This window comes from Rana temporaria, chromosome 9 (genome assembly GCF_905171775.1).
Source record: "Rana temporaria chromosome 9, aRanTem1.1, whole genome shotgun sequence".
NCBI lineage: Eukaryota > Metazoa > Chordata > Amphibia > Anura > Ranidae > Rana > Rana temporaria.
Window position 1 is genome coordinate 33,802,964 of NC_053497.1, and position 24,599 is coordinate 33,827,562.

At 44.4% G+C, this 24,599-nt stretch overlaps 1 protein-coding gene across 8 annotated transcripts in view; it reads right to left on the reverse strand.

Moving 5' to 3' along the window:
- SIPA1L3 (signal induced proliferation associated 1 like 3) overlaps positions 1-24,599 on the reverse strand; it is a 296,576-nt gene that overhangs the window by 27,707 nt on the left and 244,270 nt on the right. For 7 of the 8 annotated variants that reach the window (XM_040323131.1, XM_040323127.1, XM_040323129.1 and 4 more), the window contains 5 exons: positions 21,068-21,174; positions 20,618-20,970; positions 13,071-13,262; positions 6,068-6,233; positions 205-382 (listed from right to left, as the gene is read on the reverse strand). In XM_040323131.1, coding sequence (XP_040179065.1) covers positions 205-382; positions 6,068-6,233; positions 13,071-13,262; positions 20,618-20,970; positions 21,068-21,174 — 996 coding nt within the window. The remainder of the gene's footprint in view (positions 1-204; positions 383-6,067; positions 6,234-13,070; positions 13,263-20,617; positions 20,971-21,067; positions 21,175-24,599) is intronic. The other variant, XM_040323135.1, reaches the window with a different exon arrangement.

Sequence of the window (24,599 nt, forward strand, 5' to 3'; positions counted from 1 at the left end):
TCTAAAGGAAATTGAAGACAATTATAAAATGTATGGGCAGCTTAAGTTAGTGCAAAGAACAAGCCCCCCACAGAAACCTATAAGATATCATTTTACAGTGAAATCAGCTTCAAGTTTCTGACTGATCCCCATAGATTACTACATTTTGTCATCTCTGCATTATGCTTATTGAATATTCCAAAAATAAAACACAGCAAATTTTACCAGATTTCTCTGGCATGCTGGACTGGTGCTGCCGGCGGCCTGGAAGGGTACTGGATGGGTATGGGTTGGCGAAAATTTCTTCACTGCCCATTGTTGAAGAGCAGGCAAATCCGGCATCTCTACGACCACTGCACAGGCTCTCATCTGATAGTGTTCTGTGTAAGGTCTTCTGTGGTGACTGGAGGAAACAAGAAAAACAGAGCAAAGATTACACATTCAGAAAAGCATTACACTACAGCTGAGATGAAAGGCGCTTGAATTTCAACAAGTCCAAATGAAAATCAACTTTTAAGGGCCTGTCACAGCATTAAAGGTAAGTCTGGGGATAGAGAGATGGGAGTTAAAAAGACAAGGATGGTACCAGCCTGCCTACTGAATGGTTCCATTGTCCTTCCCGACATTCACCTTCTACACCTGGCTATCGCTCAAACCAATACAAATATCTGCATGGCTCGGAACCTGAGGGTCATACCACACTGGGCCTTGGGGAGAAGAGGGGCTGAATGGCACAGAACTATGTGACTGGAGGCTGCGGTTTAACACGGATGCATTACGAACCATTTTATGAATCTGCAAGGTTAAAGTGAATCACAGCCAGAGAGCCAATGAGGAGAGAATGGGGGCAGGGACAAGCTGCGGCTCTGTGGGTCTTGTGGACGAATAGAGCGGGGGAGCGAGTACGGAGCATTGCCCCTATAGCAAGCAGCTTGCTATTGGGGGAACTGGTGAAGGGAGAGGAGTTAAAGTGGAGTTCCACCCATTTTTTTATGTTTGTCTGTGCTGCATGCTCTAATCTCATAGTGTTCAGAATGGACAATTTGTATTTAATGTGTTGCTTGTAAATACCGTTATTTTGTAGTCCTTCATTACTTCCTCCTCCTTATTTGCCTAGGCTATTTGCAAGGGTTTCTGGGATAGGCATCATGTTACCCAGTAGTCCTTGCAAACCTGACTGAAACCTATTACATTGCTTGTGCACTGAGCATGTGCAAAGCTGAAATCCAGGAAGTCATACAGTCTGGCTTCATGATGCCCACACTTAAGATGGCCACGGTCTATTTCTAGATTATAAACTATCTAAATGCTGTAACAACCTAACAAAACGGACCTTAGTTTACAGACTAACTTTACTAGAATACATTAAGCTTGTGTATTACAGGGGTATTTATATTTAAAAAGTGAAATTGTGGGTGGAACTCCCCTTTAAAGAACAGCGGGGGACCCAGGAAGTAGAGGATCATGGCTGCTCTGTGCAAAACTACTGCACAGAGCAGGCGAGTATAACATTATTTGTTATTAAAAAAAAAAGGAAAAAAAATACCAACCCCCCCCCACAAAAAAGGGAACCTTCAGAATCACTTTAAATCAGGGGATGGCCATAAAACTGATTGATGGAAAACAATGAAATTTCTGAAGATATAAAATTGACTGTCTTTTAAAGAGACTAGATATTACTATGTATAAGCTATCCATTAGAGCAGTGGCCCTTTGCTTGCCTGTATCCCACCCTTGGGGCACTATTCCTCCCACTGGCACCATCAACAGGGCATAATACCTTTTACTGATATCAACAATGGGGCACTATTTCTCCTACCGACAACAATGGCATGGCAGGACACTTTTTCCCACTGACACAAATGATGGGACACCATTTCTTCCTCTGATACCAACAATGGGACAATATTCCCAGTGATGGGACATTGTTTACTCCCATTGACGCCAAGGCATTTTCTACTCTTACTAGCCACAGTCCGGCCCCCTCAAAGTCTGAAGGGCCAGAAAACGACTCTTTGTTTAAAAAGTTTGGAGACCCCTGCATTAGAGGATGAGAGCTGTGCTCCCCTGAGCAGTGACACCAGTGGGACTCGGCCATCAATCAAAGCCAACTGATCCAAACAGCAAACTACAGAGCGAGCAACAAGGCGTCTACCACTGCTGACCCTATCCATTAAAAAAAAAAAAAAAAAAAAACTGTATGCCTGGCTGTGGTGCCTCAATACATATAAGACTAAAAAAAGTACATAGCGTATTTATCGGCGTATACCGCACACTTTTTTCCCCTTAAAATCAGGGGAAAATCGTGGGTGCGCGATATACGCCAATCCCCGCTGTCTGTGTCAAAAATACATGGCAGCCTAGAGCTGAGCCGACTGTACTGCGCACTCGGCTAGGCTCGGCCACGCTCGGCTCCGCCCGCAGCCACGCGAGAGGAGCCGAGACAAGCTAAGAGGAGCTGAACACACAGGAAATCCGGCTCCTCTCTGCGCCAAATCCAAAAACAAACACCGCTGCAACCCCGGGCAAGGTGCGGATGGACTCGCAGACGGACACGCTGGACGGAGACGGACACCTGGATGGAGGCCGCAGACGGACACTTCCAAAGCCGCAGACGGACCCCCCACTAGGCTGGACGGACCCCCACAAGGCTTGACAGACCCCGCGCAAGGCCGCAGACGGACGCCGGACACGGACGCAGGGCAAAAATGTAAGTTTTCTTTTTTTCCTTAAACTACCTTTCTAAGGTTGGGGTGCGCGTTATACCCCGATAAATACGGTAAATAAGGACATTTGACATCACTGGTTTTCTGATGGGCTTGAGGGTCTCAATGAAGTCTAGTAAACAGAATTTTCAGAAGGAAGCCAACAAAGGCAACAACCGCATTGAATTTATTTAAAGCTGAACTTGAGTTTAAAATGGGGAAAGTGTTTAATGCAGCTATTTATTCATTAGGATCAAATGTACTTTTACATCTGGCAAACAGAAATACCTGAATCTGTCATTATGATCATGCAAACTGCACTCTGGAAACGGAAAGGCAGTACTGCAATCCAGAATCTATTGTATTATGCAGTTTTAGCAAATCTAACAAACTTGCTGACAGGCGGAGGGAGTAGAGCAGTGACAACCATCAGTGTGATGAAGTTTCTTTATGGTTTAATTAATCACGTTAACCCAGGTGGACATCCTTGACTTTCGCTTGGATGAAGCTGGCAGCTACGGGCATCATCCCAGCCAGCGTTTTTCAGCCAGCGATTTTCTTTTATGTAAAAGCCAGCCTAAAGGCAAATTGGGCGACGGATTCCTTTTGCAAGCAGCAGAAGGGAACGTTCCTCCCCCTCCCACTGGCACCTCTCCAGGCTCTCCCATATGATCGGGGAAGCCTGGGATCAGATCCAGCGGTGCCACCGGCTGGGTTATCATGGAGCTGGCCATGGACCAGATGTTCCCCGGCCATCTCTATGGCCCTGGGAGGCAGGAAGTGAGGTCATGACTTTACTTCCGATTGCAGATATAAACACTGACATTTTTTGTTCTGGAAAGCATGAGATCAATGGTTTGTTTTTATTTTGTTTTTTGATCTCATGCTTTCCAGGGTAGAGGAGAGATGTGGGATCTTATAGATCCCAGATGTCTCCATAAAGAGGACAAGTCATGCCTGAAGCCCCATACACACTATCAGTTTTCCTGACGGTTTTCTCTTCAGGTTTACCAAAACATCTAATATGAGGTCAAACCTCAAGAGTTTAAATTTGTATGCAATCAGGCAGGCCCTTGCACTACATGGTTTTGGTAAACCTGATGAGAAAACTGACAGGAAAACTGATAGTGTGTATGAGGCTTTACTGTTTACTGTTATCGCAAGGGATGTTTATATTTCTTGTGATAGGAATAACAGCGATTTAAAAAAAAAACTAAAGGGACAGTGAAGAAAAAAAAATGTTTTTTAAAGTGCCCCCCATGCAGAAGAACACACATACGTAGGTTGCGTACACATGTGTAAACACCACACATGCGGTATCACCATGAATGTTATAGTGAAAACAATAATTCTAACGCTAGACCTCCTGGTAACCTGTCAAAATTTAAAACGTTGCCTATGGAGATTTTTAAGTATCGCGTTCATCTCCATTTCTTGAGCGTGCCCAAATTTAAAGAATATCCTTTAGGTATCCATTTACTTGCCATAAATTCTTTTACATTTTACCAAAAAAGTTGGGTTACATGTTGAGTTTTTTCGCATTACAATTCATGAAAGTGTATTTTTTCCCCAAAAATTTGTTTTGAAAAATTATATGTATAGATACATATATCTATATCTATCTATCTATCTATCTATCTATCTATCTATCTATCTATCTATCTATCTATCTATCTATCTATCAAAAAAATAATGATTTTTACTTGCAGGAGATAAAATGTCAGAATTGGCCTGGGCTGGATTTAGTTAGTGATACTAAACCCAAAAACATTTTTTTTTTACCTTAATGCATTGTTTGATAGGGGGGACGAGGTCAGCACCATGCACGGGTGCATCTATTTTCCCCTGTCATCCTCTTCACGCAGCATTTTAGCAGCAGCAGAAGCCATTGGCTCTTGCTGCTGTCAATCAAATGCAGTGGCTCCATAGACACACAGGTCAGGAGCAAGCATGCCCCGTTTGTCCCCATAGCAAACAGCTTGCTATGGGGACAAATAAAAGAAGAAAGAAGAGGCGTAGCCAAGGTCGCTGGTGGGGTCCAGAGAAGAGGAGGATCGGGGCCGCTCTGTGCAAAACTATTGTGCAGAACAGGTTAGTATAATGCGTTTGTTATTTTAACAAATAAAAATCTGAATTTAGTAACACTTTAATTAATGGGATGAGTGAAGGTCAGTGACCAAGCTGTGATGTTTTACTACAGGAACAAGGATAGCAAAAGAGCCTTGTTATCCTGTCTGGCAGAGGTGCGTGGATCACAAAAATGGAAGGCAAATGAGACTATGTGTGCATTTCTAATAAGTATTTTGCTGTTCACCTGGATTTCTGCTTAAAGAAGATTTAAAGTCTAAAGATTTTTATCTTTAATGCATTTTCTGCATGAAGGTAGAAAAAACACCCCACTACCTATTCCACCCACCCCACCCCTAAACACTTAGGCCTGGCTTCTTTCACTGCTCCAGCACCAATCCCCTCACTTACTGCTTCCACAGGAGACACGAAGGACAGCGGGAGTCATAGGCTCCTGCTCCTGTCATACTCCTGTGAGGGGGCATGGCTTACTAGAGCTGTGGGCATCTGGGGACGCACACAGCCCGGCTTGGGATCACACATGCATAGGTGCCTGCTTAGCACCCAGCTTGCCAAGTACAGAAAGAAGCTGACAGCGTCAGCAGGGGACTCTGCCAGTAGAGAAGGTAAGAGACATCTCTGTGCAATATAATTTCACAAAGCAGGCAAGTATTAAAGTGGTTGTAAACCCACTATTTTGACTTTTACCTACAGGCAAGCCTATAACAAGGCTTACCTGTAGGTAAGGAGAATATCTCCTAAACCTGCACGGTTTAGGAGATATTCCCCTCGCAATGCGCCGCGGCGCATGCGCAGGGGGGATCTACGGCGAAAGGACTGGCAGCCGCCGGACCTTGCCGAGTTTTAAATCTCCCGCGCACACGCGCGGGAGTGACATCATCGCCGCTCCAGCCAATCACAGCGCTGGAGCGGCGATACCCGGAAGACACGCCGAGTCAAGATGAAATCTCTCTCGGCGTGGACCAGGTAAGTGCTACACACCTCGTTCCAAGGTAAGTATTTCATAATGAGCTAATATGCGGTGCATATTAGCTCATTATGACTTTTGCCTTACAGGAGGAAAAAAAATAAAAAATTTAATGCGGGTTTACAACCGCTTTAAATATTTTATATCTTAAGCCCAAAAAAAAAAAAAAAATTGCATTTAGTATCACTTTAAAAAAACTGGGCCTTATGTACCAAATGCTTAGAAACATCAGTCTGTTTGCTAAAAGCAGCAGGAACAGATCGTCCTACAGACACTTTGTGGATGGAAGGACAGCGGCGTGAGAGGCAAGGTAAATTCTGTGTCTCACCGTGCATTCCTGCTCCTGCTCTGGCCCCGTATTATCCATAATAATCAGCCTTTTCAGATCATCCTCAATGGTGGACTTGTAATTCTTACGAGGTGATCGTAGATCTCGCAGGGAGGCCCGAAGCCTGGGTTGACCAAACACGTTCTTTGTGTTCACATCGACTTGTCTGAAAGAGAGAGACAGAGCAGAGCATTGAGAGAGACCAGAATCACAGGTACTGCCGATGTTCCCTGCCAAATACATGCTAAAAAAAATATATAAAAACACAATAAAGAACAGAGTGTTTACTATACAGTGCTAGCTATACACCAGCTGCCCTGCTCATGTTTACAATCAGCAGATGTTCCTTTAATCCTGCCTTTTCAAACACATGTGCCTGTTACTGCTGACCTACATTCCTCATACACACGCACACAACCCCTGGCTCCAGCACTGTCTGATCATGTAACAAAGGCCATACACACAGCAATCTACAGCCAATTTCTATTCACTTTTCACTACAACACCAAATGGATGATGACCCACCACCAACAGATTCAAAACCCTGAGCAGAGAAAAACGATTGCTTGACTGTTGTTTTTTTATGGTTTGATAGTTTTTGTGGTCAAATGGCCTAAAAACCGATGCCTATAGCCAGAAAAACCGATGTCTATAGCCAGAAAAACCGGACGTCTATAGCCAGAAAAACCCGACGTCTATAGCCAGAAAAAAAAAAAGACGCCCATAGCCAGAAAAAAGCGACGCCTATAGCCAGAAAAAAAAACGCATATAGCCGGAAAAAAAAAGCGACGCCTATAGCAAAAAAAAAAAAAAAAAACCGACGCCTATAGCCAGAAAAAAAAACGACGCCTATAGCCAGAAAAAAAACCGACGCCTATAGCCAGAAAAAAAACCGACGCCTATAGCCAGAAAAAAACCCGACGCCTATAGCCAGAAAAAAAACGACGCCTATAGCCAGAAAAAAAAACGACGCCTATAGCCAGAAAAAAAACCGACGCCTATAGCCAGAAAAAAAACGACGCCTATAGCCAGAAAAAAAACGACGCCTATAGCCAGAAAAAAAAACGACGCCTATAGCCAGAAAAAAAACACGACGCCTATAGCCAGAAAAAAAACACGACGCCTATAGCCAGAAAAAAAAACACGACGCCTATAGCCAGAAAAAAAAACACGACGCCTATAGCCAGAAAAAAAACGACGCCTATAGCCAGAAAAAAAACGACGCCTATAGCCAGAAAAAAAACGACGCCTATAGCCAGAAAAACCAAGGTCTATAGCCAGAAAAACCGATGTCTATAGCCAGAAAAACCGATGTCTATAGCCAGAAAAACCGATGTCTATAGCCAGAAAAAAAACGACGCCTATAGCCAGAAAAACCAAGGTCTATAGGCAGAAAAACCAAGGTCTATAGGCAGAAAAACCCGACGTCTATAGGCAGAAAAACCGATGTCTATAGCCAGAAAAACCAATGTCTATAGCCAGAAAAACCAATGTCTATAGCCAGAAAAACCAATGTCTATAGCCAGAAAAACCAATGTCTATAGCCAGAAAAACCAATGTCTATAGCCAGAAAAACCAATGTCTATAGCCAGAAAAACCAATGTCTATAGCCAGAAAAACCAATGTCTATAGCCAGAAAAACCAATGTCTATAGCCAGAAAAACCAATGTCTATAGCCAGAAAAACCAATGTCTATAGCCAGAAAAACCAATGTCTATAGCCAGAAAAACCAATGTCTATAGCCAGAAAAGCCGATGTCTATAGCCAGAAAAGCCGATGTCTATAGCCAGAAAAAACGATGTCTATAGCCAGAAAAACCGAATCAGAACACAAATAACTGCTCGAGATTTCAAAAGAAAAGAGCACACAATAGCTTTGTACTATATCTACGTGAACCACTTACATTTGAAAATATTACCCTTTTCTACTTTTACACAAATCATCAAGAACCCTGCTAGATGAAAGTGTTCCTAAACCCAGGAACCTCTGCATTCACTATATTTGGTCTCCCACAGTACACAGAACAACATGGAAATGCAATTATTTTTGTAAATATAAACTGCTAAATACCTTTTCTCATCAGCAGTACATAGCAGTCTTGTGACTTCTAACAGTGTCTGGTTAAAGCTTGTAGGAGGAGTTTTCACACTGCACTGGCTGTCCTATCAGGATGCAGGATCCCTGACCTTCTGTCTGGACAGTGCTGATTGGCCTTGTGCTGATCACATGCACCCTCCCAAGAAAAAACACAAAACTCTCCAGCAATACACACCAAACTGAGCATGTGCAGCCTGAACTCCAGTAACTCTGTCTTTTTCAGAACATGTTTTGGAGTCAGTGGAAGAAGGGGAGGATCAGAGAAGACAGGATCATACAGCCTTTTAACACAACGCAGAAGATTAACCCCTTAGGTTCCACAGTGAGTATAACAAGCATGCTTTACTGCATATACAGACCGATTTTACGGTTGTGGGTTTATTACCACTTTAAATTTCCTTCTATTTACTGATATCGTCCACAAATACACGGCCCACTGGGATCTTTTTAGACACGCACGCTCCTTTAACAAGCATGTGCGTATAAACTGATGCCTTTTTGGAGAAACAATGCAGCCTCACTTCTCCCCTCGGTATATTCCTTTAGTCCATGCTTCCAGACAATTAGCCAAATATATGTATTTAAAAGCTATTAGCTTTAAAGTCCAACTCTAGGGGGGCCCCACACTGCAAGGGTTAAATGCTTGTTAGGTCTAGGGGTAGCAGAAGAGGATGTAATACTTACCTTACATGATCTCTGTTGATGGGGGAATCATGCAAATTTCTTTCCTGCAACCTGTGGTTGCAGGAAAGAAGTTTGTACTGTGTATGGCCAGCCTAAGGTAAGTATTTCTCCTTATCCCTGTACTCCTAAACTGAATAAGCAGGTGAAGACTTGCAGTGTAGGATGGCCATACATGGATCGAAATTCAGCCGATTTAGGAGGGACCAGCCGAGAATCAATCTATCTGCAGGCAGGATCCATCGATCGACTTCATTACAACCAGCCCGTCAGATGTTTTTAATGCGATCACTGCTGGTGGCTATAGCCACTAGCCATATTCATTGTGTTCTGCCGGCAGGGAAGGCTCCCAGACGGAAGAACTGAATAGTGCCGCGGGAGGGATTGCCCCAAAACCACCTGGACTGTATTGAAGGGGGAAATCAAGCAATTTTCTTTCCTTCCACCAGTCTATGGGCTGCTTTAGAGCTTCTGACAATGTTTTGGGTTTTTCAGGGTTACCCAAGCACAGAGATATTACAGATAGGATAACAAATGAACAAAGTATTAAAAAAAAAAATGACTACAGTTTCCAATAGCAGTCGGTTTATTTACTTCCATTTAATCACTACCGTATTTTCCGGCGTATATGACTACTGGGGATATACTCGCCGTATAAGACTACCCCCTTCTTACTAGTCTTTCTGGAAGCTGAGGGGTAGCCAGAACCGCTGACAGAAACAGGCTTTTTCAAATCTCACTGTGCCATTACATTACATTCCTCACTGTGCCATTACATCACTTGCCCCCTCTCTCTGTGCCATCACTTGCCCCCTCTCTGTGCCATCACTTGCCCCCTCTCTCTGTGCCATCACTTGCCCCCTCTCTCTGTGCCATCACTTGCCCCCTCTCTCTGTGCCATCACTTGCCCCCTCTCTCTGTGCCATCACTTGCCCCCTCTCTCTGTGCCATCACTTGCCCCCTCTCTCTGTGCCATCACTTGCCCCCTCTCTCTGTGCCATCACTTGCCCCCTCTCTCTGTGCCATCACTTGCCCCCTCTCTCTGTGCCATCACTTGCCCCCTCTCTCTGTGCCATCACTTGCCCCCTCTCTCTGTGCCATCACTTGCCCCCTCTCTCTGTGCCATCACTTGCCCCCTCTCTCTGTGCCATCACTTGCCCCCTCTCTCTGTGCCATCACTTGCCCCCTCTCTCTGTGCCATCACTTGCCCCCTCTCTCTGTGCCATCACTTGTCCCCTCTCTCTGTGCCATCACTGCAAACGGTGCATTTATTCACTTTTTTTCTGAATAGCAGGCGGTGCGGTGCGGTGACAGTCTCCGTGCTGCGAGCGTCAATGATTTAAAAGACGCGCCTTCTCCTCAGACTGTCCTGTGATAGGCGGAACACAAATCTTCCCAGCAGCGCCTCTGTTCTGTGTTACGCCTATCACAGACGTCCTCTCATCTCGTCCGAGGATGAGAAGGCATCTGTGATAGGAGGAACACAGAACAGAGGTGCTGCTTGGAAGATTTGTGTTCCGCCTATCACAGAACACGCTGAGAAGAAGGAGCGTCTTTTAAATCATTGACGCTCGCAGCAGCACGGAGACCGTTCCCGGCGTATAAGACGACTTTGGATGCATTTTTTTTGCATCCAGAAAGTCGTCTTATACGCCTTTGGATGCATTTTTTTTGCATCCAGAAAGTCGTCTTATACGCCGGAAAATACGGTACATGGAAACCAAATATGTTTTAGCTATAGAAGGGTAATATATAAAAATATATCATCCCAAAGAATGCTCAGTTATTGCTAATTTGGGACTTAAAGGTTAGGTTCACCTTCTGAACATCTCACACCCATATTTAGGGTGTAACATGCAACGTGTTCAGCAACCTATTATCAAAAACACGCTCTAGCTAAAGCACAAATATAGAGACTATAATATAGTGGGACTTTAAATGTGCCTCAACAGGAATACAGCACATGAAAGTCATAAAAAACATTAATTCCAGTGAATGAATGACGCAGATGTACAAAAAAAGACCAACACAGCTGCGCTGATTTTAAAATGTGACAGCGGCTGTGGGGAGAGGAGCCCCTACCCGCTATCATGGGGAAAGAAGAGGGGGGGTTGTTTAGCATTCAAAAGATGTGGATGGATTTGTCCCCCCACTTCCCATTATGGCACCATCCCTAATGAGAAACAATTTTTAAAAACAGGCCCCAACTAAAGTACAAATGAGAGACTAGTAAAGAATAGGACTAAACGTGCCTCAACAGGAATACACAACAGTCATAAAACCATTAAATCTTTATTACAATAGTCAAAAACATTAAAAGTACAGTGCCATGTCATTAAATTTCACACATGTTGTAAACACATCGAAACAATTACAGAATTGGGGTAGCAGATCGACATGTTTTACAAATCTAGTTGCTTCCTCAGGATCCCCCACCATTATTCAAAAAGCGATACAAAAACAACACCAAATAAATAACACTAACAAACAAATACCTAGCAAAATGTTATGGTAAACGTGTTATACAGCATAAAATGTTTAAAACTATGCAGCATAACCCCCCACTTATGAAAAGAACAGGGGGGGGGGGGTAGTAAAAAATAAAAACACAACACAGACAGCATTACATTGAAGTACCATTCTTGGATTAGACGATATACATGTTCCAAGTTCCATTACGGAATGTTCTTTTGGTCTGAGATACAATTGTTGCAATTTTTGGCTCATTTTTACTAGATTTGTGATTTGTCATTTTTGGCACTTATTTTTCTTTGGGTCTCCTCTATTCCATTTTGTTTAGAGCTTATATACATATTCCTCATACTCCGTGGCTATGCATAGCAGAATTGAAAGTCATATCTGTCGAACCATTTGGCCTTTATTGGGAGTCGATATGTTTTTAGATTGCGGCAAGTGATGTGCCAATTTATGTTTTTTTTTGGGGGGGGTTCCTATTTATGGGTCCTCCTTTACTGTCCCCACATGGCCTGCTCTGGCATTTCTGGAAGGTGGTAGGATTTGGGCAATTTTGGGATACTCGGGGAGGACGGTTGGAATCCCGATGGGGAACGGTTGTATGTTTGTCAGTGTAAAAGGGGGGGGGATGGTGTGTTGGTTCTGGAGCAGGATGTGTGGTGTGTTTTTAATTTTTTTTGTCCTGTTCTTTTTATAAGTGGGGGTTATGCTGCATAATTGTAGAAATTAAATACTGTATATATGTAACAAAGTTTTACTAGGTATTCTTTGTTAGTGTTATTTAACATGTATTAATGTTTTTGCACAGCCATATCGCTTTTTGAATAATGGTGCGGATCCTGAAGAAGCAACTAGATTTGTGAAACGCGTCAATCTATGCCAATTCTGTAACTGTATTGAAGTGTTTACAACATGTGTGAAGTGAATGATATGCCACTGTACTTTTATTGTTTTTAATAACTTTAAAGATTTATGTTTTTACGACTTTCATGTTGTATATTCCTGTTGAGGCACATTTAAAGTCCCACTATATACTAGTCTCTCCCTCATGTTTTAGTGAGAGCGTGTTTTTTGAAAATGTTCTCTAATTAGGGATGTGTCATAATGGAAAGTTGGGGGACAGATCCAGCCACATCTTTTGAATGTACAGCGATTTCACCCCCCCCCCCCCCCCCCACACATGACAGTGGAAAGGGGTTTCCTCTTCCCCCGGTGGCGTGGCTGTGTGGGACTATGTTCACAAAGCTGTGTCATTTATTCACAGGAATCTGTGAAAGAGAAAACTACAAGTCCGGTTTTCCACTGTGACAGATAGACTTGTGGTTTGAATAGGCCGGGAGCGGGCTAATCGGCGCGCTCGTAGTCCACTCACATTTCCTCCAGTTTGCAAACAAGCACCCTGTACAAGACTGAAAGCTGGAGGGGAGGGAAGGTGTTCAGGAGCCTGAAATTGCGTCCACAATCTGACGATTGCGGGTTCAATACTTTGCAGGCTCCTGTTTAAAAAAATAAATAAAAATAAATCAATAAATACAAATCTTTTAACCTGCAAAAATATGTGCACTTATTTTTTGTAAAAGGTGAACTTCTCCTGTAAATAGATTCTGTCTGTGGTGCCCACCATCACTAAATGACGGTTTCATATTTAAACATTAATTTATCCTGAGAATTTAAATCTACTTGATCTCTGTTCATCTTTTAGGGAGCTGTGTGAATCTTGTGGAATATTATAGAAGGGGAATGTGCTTACTTTTTGGGATCAGTAAACGTGGTTGGTCTTTGTGGTGGCGTTTCCTCTGGCTTCTTCCAGCCAGCCGGGATCTGATTTCTCACATTCTGTCGGGAGAAAAAGGATTTGGGCACAGAGCTGGAAAGCTGGAAGGAGCTCGACTGGGACATCTGCTGGTTCCGAGAACTGTCTGGGGTCTGAAACACGTTGGATCTATTGGCCAAAAGAACAAGGGTGAGAATAATTAACTGCAGCTGAGTCTTTAAAATGTCGACCATTATGATCTTTCTATGTGCATCTATACAGGGTATAGGCATATAAAAGGACTGTATATACCTTCAACTACATTAACCAAGAGTGTTTATAGTGAAGTTACCCTCATCAAAGTCGAAAAGACACTTTGGGCCAGATTCTCAGTCAGCGGCGTATCTTTGCCCGGGCGTAACGTATACGATTTACGCTACGCCTCCGCAACTTAGACGGGCAAGTGCCGTATTCTCAAAGCACTTGCTCCGTAAGTTGCGGCGGCGTAGCGTAAATCGGCCCGGCGTAAGCCCGCCTAATTCAAATTTGGATCAGGGGGGCGTGTTTTATGTGAAACTACTGTGACCCGACGTGATTGACGTTTTTGCGGAACGGCGCATGCGCCGTCCGTGGAATTTCCCAGTGTGCATTGCTCCAAAGTACGCCGCAAGGACGTAATTGGTTTCGACGTGAACGTAAATGACGTCCAGCCCCATTCACGGACGACTTACGCAAACGACGTGGGAACGACGGCCATACTTAACATTGGTACGCCGCACTTATGCCTCATATAGCAGGGGCAACTATACACCGGGAAAAGCCTAACGTAAACGTCGTAACTTTACTGCGTCGGCCGCGCGTACGTTAGGGAATTCGCGTATCTAGCCAATTTGCATACTCGACGCAAAATTCTACGGAAGCGCCACCTAGCAGTCAACAAAAAAATGCAGTTAAGATCCGACGGCGTAAGAGACTTACGCCTGTCGGATCTAATGGATATCTATGCGTAACTGATTCTCAGAATCAGGCGCATAGATACGACGGGTCAGATTAGGACTTACGACGGCGTACATGGCGCTGCGCCGTCGTAAGTCCTTTCAGAATCTGGCCCTAAATACATGTGCCAAAATAGTGGTGTGGGAAGCCCTGCTCCTTCCAGCTAAGCATTGTCCCCTTTATCCCAATGTTATGGCCGGTGCAAAACACTACACACACCACAACATACATCTGATTTAAGTACTATAACCATCAGCCATGCCCCTTGTCTGTAGGAATAACAGCTCAGTAACAATAACATATTACTGAAACACTTATCAAGAATGTGTGCTGCACAACACAGAGGATCGAACGTTCCCAAAGAGACCCGATCACCCTTGTATTGAGAACTATCCGCTTGCCAACAGCATAACTTCGTCATACGGTGGCAGCGTGGCTCTCCTGTGCCAGATCGGGTACTAGGTACATGATCCGGCCCTTCCAGGCAGGGTTGCCAACCGCCTGTAAATTTACTGACAGTTTGTAAACATCTGTAATTTGTTTACAACTGCCAGTAAATATCAGGGGTAGATAATTTCATGTTGTGTTGACCTTTTAGGAGTAAATCAAGCAAATTAATTTGTTATAGGTATTGTCAGAGTTTCCATATCATGTTTATACTGTCACTGTAAGTTTTCAATAGGCGTTCTGTAATTTCTCAGGTCGCCAGTAAAAAATGTGCTCTGCCATTACATTTTCAATGGTTTGTCAGTAAAAAATGCTGCGGGAGGTTGGCAACCCTGCTTCAGGTAGGGGGTGCGTGCGCAAGCTGCTGGCGCCTTGGCTGTGCCGTCATTAGAGAAAGCATAAGTCAATCAGCAGGTGTCGGCCAATTGATATCCGCCAGCACCAGCTGATCGGTGAGGAGAGACACAAAGCAGAGCTCTGCATACGTAAACAAGGTAGAGCTCTGTTCTGTCCCTGTGAAGCAGGAAATAAAATCCAGCACATTCAAGACCCCTTTCATACTGGAGCGGTTTGCAGACGCATCAGCACATCTAAGCCCAGAGGGCTTTCACACTGAAGCGGTGCGCTAGCAGGACGCGAAAAAAAGTCCTGCTAGCCGCATCTTTGGAGCAGTGATGGAGCGTTGTGTATACTGCACCTTCACCGCTCCCAACCATTGAAATCAATCGGACAGCGCGGCTAGACCGCTGGCAGTGCGCCTCTGGAGAGGCAAATTGCAGGCGGTATTAACAATTTCTCGGCCGCTAGTGGGGGGTAAGACTGCCCTGCTAGCGGATGAATAGCGCCACGAAATTAACAACAAAGCGCCGCTAAAAATACCACCACCACACCTCCCGCCCCAGTGTGAAAGTGGCCTTAGTAAAAAAAAAACAGGACACACATTTAACCCTTTGATGGCCCTAGATGTTAAACCCCTTCCCAGCCAGTGTCATTAGTACAGTGACAGTGCATGTGTTTAGCACTGATCGCTGTATTAGTGTCACTGGTTCCCACAAAGTGTCAGTTAGTGTCAGACTGGCTGTCGCAATATCGCAGTCCCGCTATAAGTCGCTGATTGAATAAAAATTCCAATATATATATATATATATATCCCATCGTTTGTAGATGCTATAACTTTTGCACAAACCAATCAATATACGCTTATTGGGATTTTTTTTAACAAAAAATAAGTAGTAGAGAACAAATTGGCCTAAATTTATAAAGAGTAGATTTAAAAAAAAAATATGGGATATGTTTTATAGCAGAAAACCTTCCGGGGGTCAAGTGGCTATACAACTTCCCACCCACCTCCAACTGTACAACAAAGGATGACGATAGATACACAATATAAACATCAATAGCACCCTCTCTGGATGGATCTCAGGCTGATCTTGCTCCCTCTATACAGCTTGCCTTCATCCTATAAACAGATAAAGACCATAGCTCCCGGTTCACACTTGGACTTCCCATCTACTGTGAACAGTCGTCATCCCCCACCACATCCGCTTGGGAGTACCATTGCTGTTTATATTGTTTTTTTTATCTTTTGATACATTTTGCAACACGATGCCTGTTTGGTGCTTTTTTTTTCTTCCCCCTTGCAATTTCCAGCCCACTTCTAAAGGCAGCCTTGCAAGCATTTATGGTGTTAGCCAGTCTTTTTATTATTGACATTTATTCCTCTACCTCTGGGGATAAGACTTTTTTTTTTATGGTTTATTTTTATTAGTTGCTTTAACTATATGATACGACCATGGGTTTGGCACAGAGATAGCGCTATAGTGCATTGTGTGTCTACATACATGGTAAAGGTTTACACGTAATGATTTCCAGCGGGTTGCATTGTGTTTTATACTTTTGTAAAGATTAACTGTAGCTTCTAAAGCCCTGTACACACGATCGGTCCATCCGATGAAAACGTTCTGATGCCTACACACCATCGGTTAAAAAGTTCAATGCTTCCAAGCATGCGTCGACCTGATTCTGAGCATGCGTGGATTTTTAACCGATGGACGTGCTTACAAATGATCGTTTTTTTTCCTATCGGTTAGGTATCCATCGGTTAAATTTAAAACAAGCTTGCTTTTTTTTAACCTATGGATAAATAACCGATGGGGCCCACACACGATCGGTTTGGTCCGACGAAAACGGTCCATCACAACGTTCTCATCGGTTTGACTGATCGTGTGTACGCGGCTTAATGTATTTGTTCCTTCACATGGGTCCTGAAGAAGGATTTCCGAAACACGTTAAGTCTACATGTTGTGAACCTCTAAGCATTTTTATTTGGACTATTTTTAATGTGTTGTAATAAAGGACTGTTTTTATGATATTCAGTTTTTGTGTCTATATGCCCACACAAAATGCATGACCAGTACCTCAGTGGGAGATTACTCCATCTGCGCTGTGTAGTGTATCGGGGAATCTGTTCTGCTGAACAAAAGGGATATAAACTCTGCAACAGCTTTTGTTAAAGGGGTTGTAAAAAGTTTGTTTTTTATTTTCTAAATAGGTTCCTTTAAAGCGGAGTTCCAACCACAATTAGCATTTTTTAAATGTATGTCCTTTCATCCTGCGTTTTTATAATATAAATCTGGTCACTTACTATTTTATAATCCGCCGCCGATCCGCATAGTTATTCACTAAAGATGGTTTATAAAACTATGTCCACACCGTTGTCATTTTGCTTGTGGGCAGTGTGAAGTCTACAGGCACTTCCTGGAAGTCTTGGATGGGGAGTGATAATTGGACAGCGCACTGCATCCTGGGAAATGATGACACACATTTCCCAGGAGCATTAGAGGGAGATGTCAGAATCCTAGGTGGTTTCAAAGGCAGATTTCGTGGGACCGCATAGCAACAGGCATTTCCAGGTGAGTAAAAAAAAAAATTTTTTTTTTTTTTCTTTTTTAGTTGTAAGCTACAGTTTAAAGCAAAATTGTTTTTTTTTTATAGAACCTCCACTTTAAGCTAGTGCATTGTTGGTTCACTTACCTTTTCCTTCCATTTCCCTTCTAAATGTTTTTTTTTCTTTGTCTGAATTTCTCACTTCCTGTTCCTCCTCAGTAAGCTTGAGCCCCATCAACCGAGCCGTTTTGGCTGAGGGTTAGTCAGCGTGCTCGCCCCCCTCCCATGGGACTACATCCCTGCAGGGAGATGCTGACTAACCCCAAGGGAGAGGGCAAGCACGCTGACTAACCCCCAGCCAGAACGGCTCGGATGATGGGGGCAAGCTTACTGAGGAGGAACAGGAAGTGAGAAATTCAGACAAAGAAAAAAAACATTTAGAAGGGAAATGGAAGGAAAAGGTAAGTGAACCAACAATGCACTAGATTAAAGGAACCAATATAGAAAATAAAAAACAAACCTTTACATTTAATTGGTACAGGGATGATTTTTTTTTTATGTTTTGTCTATAGCAATAAATAATAAAGCAATTTTCAGCAAGTCTGTGGCTAACGCTAGGGCCAGGTCATAGATGCGATCTTTTTGACAACTCCCCAGCAAGGGGATCACTATGCAAAGCAATAATCCCGTTTCTACCAAGTTGCTCCAGAGCTGGATGAGAGCGAGGTGACGCTCCCTTGCAAGTGAGGGAGATTCCCACAGTGTTTCTATCAGGGAAGAAGCTACTTCTAATTAATCCTGTTAGCGAAGGAGTGACAAATTGGGAAAAAGCAAGTATTTTTCTTTGCCCTTTCCAGCGATTGTGATACTGGAGAATCTGTAAGTGGCCCTTAACCCGCATGGAAATATGCGGTCTATCAGCGGGTGGGCGTTGGAGCCAATTGACTGAATATTTGTGCGAATTGCTAAAATACAGCTGTGCCAAGAGCGCACTCCCAGTACAGTTACCCGCGGCTAACGGAAAGCTCACAATCGTTGCTTATGATGGGGCGTTTTCCGATCATGTGTCCGCCGTGACAGCCAATCAAGGCGGCTACTTGATCATAAACCTAGCACCACCTCCTGGCATCCTAAACCCCTTAAAGGGTCGGGAGGTGCCGGCTCCAAGGGGTTAAAATAAAGCTTCGCTGTTTTACAGAGATCAAGAAATGTCAATTACACTGACAAATATACCTTTATATTCTTCCTGAAGAACGACACACATCCTGTGCCTAAAGCCTCATAGCTACAAATCTGAAGTGTGAGGTCATCCAAGGTGCTGTACCTCCAATTTCTCATGTGATTTGGAGTGAGATTAGGTGACGCTACTGTTCTTGCAAGAAAAAAAAGACTATACCAGATGACCTTCAGCTCAAGTTCATTATGTCGATCTGTGTTTTGTCCATCTCTCTTGCTGCTTACCTTAAATCAAAGCCCACGAAGTGTTGCTCGTCCCCCTCCACTGCCGCCGCCATGTCCCCTCGGAGTTTCTTCCTGTTATCGCTGCTCCGGCGCTGCGATTGGCCGGAGTGGTCATAACGTCACTTCCGCGTGGGACCGGCAGGTCCCCACGCGTGCGCCGAAATACGGCATTAACCCTGGCTTGTCCCATTCACAAAAACAACGCTTTCAGTGCACCTGCGCCGTGGTCTATGGCGCACATGAGCCGTAGACATCGGTGCCCGTTTTTGTGACAATATCTCCTTAACCGTGTAGGTTAAGGAGATATTTCTTGCACCTACAGGTAATCCTGTTGTGTGGTTGGCTTTACAACCACTTTAAGGACCCCAGATCTCTTTATGAAGAGGATCTGTCACGTGCCCATTGCTGTCACAAGGATGTTTACATTCCTTGTGCCAGCAATAAAAGTGAAAATAAATAAATAAATAAATTATAGCAACAGTGTAAAAATATAAAAAATGTAATAAATTAATAATGAATTATTTTTTTTAAAGTGCCCCGTCCTCCTGTGCTTGCGCGCAGAGGCGAACATGCGATTTGGTCCCATATGCACACAAACCGCGATCATGCCATACATGTGCATTATCGCCGCGAACGTCAGATCATGGGCAATAATTCTAGCACCAGACCTTCTGTGTAAATCTAAACTAGAAACCTGTAAAGGCTTTTAACGCGTCACCTATGGATAATCAAACTTACATTGTTGCCTCTGCTGCACCAGCGTGCGCAGTTTTAAAGCGTGACATGTTTGGTGTCCATTTACTCGGGATAACTTCATATTTTATAGTTTACAAAACAATTGGGTTGAAATTGTGTTTTTTTGCATTAAAATTAAAAAAAAAAAAAATCCCCAAAAACTGCATTTGAAAAAACCACTGTGCAAAAACTGTGAAATAAAAAAAATTGCTAAACCCACCAATTTATTCTCTAGGGGCCTCTGCTTTAAAATAAAATATATACAATGTTTGGAGGTTCTAAGTACCGTATTTATCGGCGTATACCGCGCACTTTTTTGCCCTGAAAATCAGGGCAAAATCGTGGGTGCGCGATATACGCCGATATCCGCTTTCCCGCGCCGAGTTTGAATACTGCGCCGGCATATACCGAACGGACGTACACAGGACATGAGCGCGAGAGTAGCCGAGCCTGACCGACTATACACCAGTGTACTGCGCTTGGTATATGCCGGCGCAGTATTCAAACTCGGCGTGGGAAACGAGCGGGGAGGACGCCGCAGAAGGACGCCAGACCCGACGAAGAGGACACCCGAAGCCGCAGACGGACCCGACGAGGCCGCCGATGGACACCGCGCAAGACACCAAAACTGTAAGTACAAAAATCTTTTGTAAGACACCAAAACTGTAACTACAAAAATCGGGGCAACTTTAGGGGTGCGCGCTATACCCCAATAAATACGGTACCTTTTTAGCAAAAAACACTGATTGTTAAAAGTGGCAGAAAAGGCCGGACTGGAAGTAGTTAAACTGGAAGAAAGTTTGTCACAAGCCACATCTAATCACCTTCATTGAAACTCCTTCTGATCAATTAACAGTTATGACTGTGCTAGACCGATCACAAATTGGACACAATATGAAAGCTTTCATAAGTGATTAGCTGAATAAATGATAGAATACCGAGAATAAAACATGGCTGAGATTCCATGTATAATTTGCACTGAGGTGTTAACATAATATCATAATAAATCTGCTCATTACCTTGACTGGCTTACAGCTTCTACGGCTCCATTCCCTGCAGGGTACATTTTTGGCCTATAGCCTTTGCTTGAGGACATCTGCTCTTTCCTCTTTTCTCGGGAGCCGTCATGCATGCCAGGATAGGTAGAACACGACACGGGTTTTGGCAGTTTCTCGCGGCGAGGCTGCCGGCTTAGATGGAAGTTAGGCAGGGAGGTGTCGATCCCACTGTCGTTTGAAGTGCCTTTAGATAGGGGCTCCAGGTCTACTTCAGGCTGCTCCTGAGGGTCAAACCAACGCTCATCGCTCTGGTTACTGGAGGCAGTGCTGGACAAGGTGTTACTGCTGGAGTGACTGGAGTACTGGGTCTCCCCCTGTGTGGCGGGCGGATGGAAGAAAATAAGCAGTGAGTTTCCAATATTACTTTACGTTGTGAAGTAAACAAATGTACAATCAGCAACCTTCACTCACCCTAGAGTGTCGATGTGGAGAACTCTTGCCGGCCAGCTCCTGTCGGTTTGGTCGCTTGGTCACACTGGATGCCACTCGGGTCTGTGATGGGATGTGCCAGAGAGGCTCTGAAAAGACAAATGCTATCGTCATGCACACGTATCAGCCGTCAGAGACTGCGAATAATTAGAGACTGAGTGTTAATTAAGGAGTTGGTGATGGAGGAGGGAGGCTGGGAACTGTGATATTGCGTCTTAAATTATACCGAAGGTCTATTTAGCTTACAGTTCTTACAGCTACCTTATAGGTAGGGAGGTTACACTGCATGTCTTAAGAGGGCAACATCATTCTCTAGATGCTTCTCAGAAAAGCTAAAATATGGTTAAAAAGCTAAAGAAACCCTTTACAATTTCAAATCAAACTGAACTTTTACCTTAAATCAGCTAAATGCATCCAAAGTGCGTTAAAACCTTGGATGCATTTAGCTGATTTAAAGCAAAGTTCCACCCAAAAATTGATCTACTGCTATAAGTGATAGTGACGCCACATTTGGCATGTCAGGGGGGGTCTCTTATTAGAGGCATCCAGTTCCCACATATTCCTGGGTATGGATGAGCTCTGGCATGTTCGCACACCCCACGTGCAGAGCCCGCCAGGAAGTCCGCACTGCGCTAATCACAAGCAGGGAGACATTTCCCGATGCGCGGCTGCAGAGATCAGGAAATGTCTCACTGCCTTTGATTAGTGCCGCGCAGTTCTGACTTCCTGGCGGGCTCTGCAAGTGGAGTGTGCGAACATGCCGGAGCTCCGTGGCTGGGGAAGGAAGTTCATCTCTTCCCCTTCCCTCCCTGCAATCTTCTGGGACACAAGACTGCCCAGCCAATCACAGCGCGTGCCCGGATGTGAAGCCACAGAGAGGAGGGAGAGAGGAGCGGGGCTTTGGTCTCCCGCATCGCTGGACCATGGGACAGCCGAGTGTCCGATTATTAAAAGTCAGCAGCCACAGTTTTTGTAGCTGCTGACTTTTATATGGGTGGAATTCCGCTTTAAAGGGGGTTGTAAAGGTAAAAAATTGTTTTCCTAAATAGCTTCCTTTACCTTAGTGCAGTCCTCCTTCACTTACCTCATCCTTCCATTTTGCTTTTAAATGTCCTTATTTCTTCTAAGAAATCCTCACTTCCTGTTCTTCTGTCTGTAAGTCCACACCAAGGATGAGCTCCGGCGTGTTCGCATAGAACATGTGCAGAGCCCGCCAGAAAGTGTGCACGGCGCTGCGCTAATAACAGCCAGGGAGACATTTCACGATCCCTGCAGCCGAGCATCGGGACAATGTCTCCCTGGCTGTGATTAGCACATCGCCGTGCACACTTCCTGGCGGGCTCTGCACGTGTTCTATGCGAACACGCCGGAGCTCATCCTTACTCCACACAGTAATGCAAGGTGTGGGTTGTCCCCCTCCCTTGAACAATAGGAGAGTCAGGACGCCCAGTAACACACAGCTCCTTTCTCTATCTGCAACATAGAGAGCGTGCTGACTCTTCAGTAGTCCAAGGGAGGGGGGCAAGCACGACACTCCACACCAGGGAGAAAGCCTCACATTACTGTGTGGAGTTACAGACAGAAGAACAGGACGTGAGGATTTCTCAGAAGAAATAAGGACATTTAAAAGCAAAATGGAAGGATGAGGTAAGTGAAGGAGGACTGCACTAAGGTAAAGGAAGCTATTTAGGAACATTTGTTTTTTACCTTTACAACCCCTTTAAGCTAAAAGTTCAGTTTGATTTTAAGAGAAAAAATAAACAGTAACATTTTGCACACTTTTTTGTTTTAAAGGATGTGCAAAATGTTGCTGCTTTTCTTTAAAATGATACATCATCCTGAGCAGAAAAGTCTGTCCCCTGCCAGCATGCTGCAGAGAAAAGATCCTTGCAGTGGTCTCTGTGCTCCCCCCCCCCACCCCCCTTCTGAGTCAGAGCCGGGGCTTTCATCAGCAGAAAACATGAGATGTGTTGATTGATTGCAGAGATAAATGCCAACTCATAGCTTTCTAGGGTGTTAGAAAATAGGCTTTCAGCTTGTTACCTTCCTATCACTGACAATGTGAGCGCCAAGTGTGTATTTAGTGATTTTAGTACAAAATAAGTGAGCCTGTGCTTACCCAGCCTTTTAACTACCCAGCAGCCCAAGCTGGCCATGCATGGATCGAAATTTGGCTGGTTCAGCAGGGATCAGAGAAACTTCGATCAAAAGAAGTTGATCTATTGAACCGATTTATTTCAAAATGTAGCTTCGAGCGTTCTTTAGGCATTACCTTTCGGCAGGAAGAGCTGTAAGACCTTGGCATTAGAAGTATTCTGTGATACCAACAGTGGCAGAATGGGTGGCGGAAGTACATGCCATTTGTGATCTTGAACATTTGTTGTCAAGAGAAAATGATAAAAAAAAAAAAAAAAAAAAAAAAAAAAAAAAAGTTTTAACCACTTGCTGACCAGCCGCCACAGTTTTACTGCGGCAACATGGCTTGGGTGGGCAAAACTAAGTTATGTTACGTCGCTTCGCCCTGTGGCCACCGGAAGCACGCGCCCGCTGCTCGCCTCTGGAGCCGATGAGAGTGCCCGGCGGACGCGATGCCCTCCGGGCACCTGCGATCGCTCGTTACAGAGAACTGGGAGCTGTGTGTGTAAACATGAACAGCAATCTGTCATTTCCTCTAGCCCGAGTCCCACCCCCCCTTCAGTTAGAACACTCATAGGGAACACAATTAACCCCTTGATTGCCCTCTAGTATTAACCCTTTCACTGCCGGTGACATTTTTACAGTAATCCGTGCATTTTTATAGCACTGATCGCTGTAAAAATGGCCCCAAAAATGTGTCAAAAGTGTCCGATGTGTTCGCCATAATGTCGCAGTCCCGAAATCGCAGATCGCCGCCATTACTAGCAAGATAATTAGAGGGCGACCCATATGGGTTTTTCTCTGGCTGATGCCGATATTTAGAAATCTGGGCGGCCGATGGCCGATATATGATGCCGATTTTTGCGGCCGATATTTTAGGCCGTGTTTTTTTTTTTTGTGGCACTGGATGGCACTAATTGGCACTGGAAGATGGCACTAGCAGAAGGCACTTATTGGCACTGGCAGGCACTAAAAGATGGTACTAGCAGATGGCACTGATTGGCAGGTGGCACCTATTGGCACTGGCAGGTGGCACTAATTGACACTGGCAGGTGACACTGATTGGCACTGGCAGGTGGCACTAACAGGTGACACTGACAAGTGGCACTGGTTGGCACTGACTGGCAGGTGGCAATAGTTAGCACTGGTTGGCATTGGCAGGTGGCACTGATGGCTTTAGGTGACACTGGAAGGTGGCACTGGATCACACTGGCATGTGGCACTGGATGGAAGGTGGCACTAATTGGCACTGGATGGTAGCACTGGTATTGCCACTGGCAGATGGCACTGGATGGCAAGTGGCACTAATTGGCACTGGCAGGTGGCACTGGTGCAAAAAAAAAATGGTGTCAACCCCCTCAGTACAGACTCCCTCTCC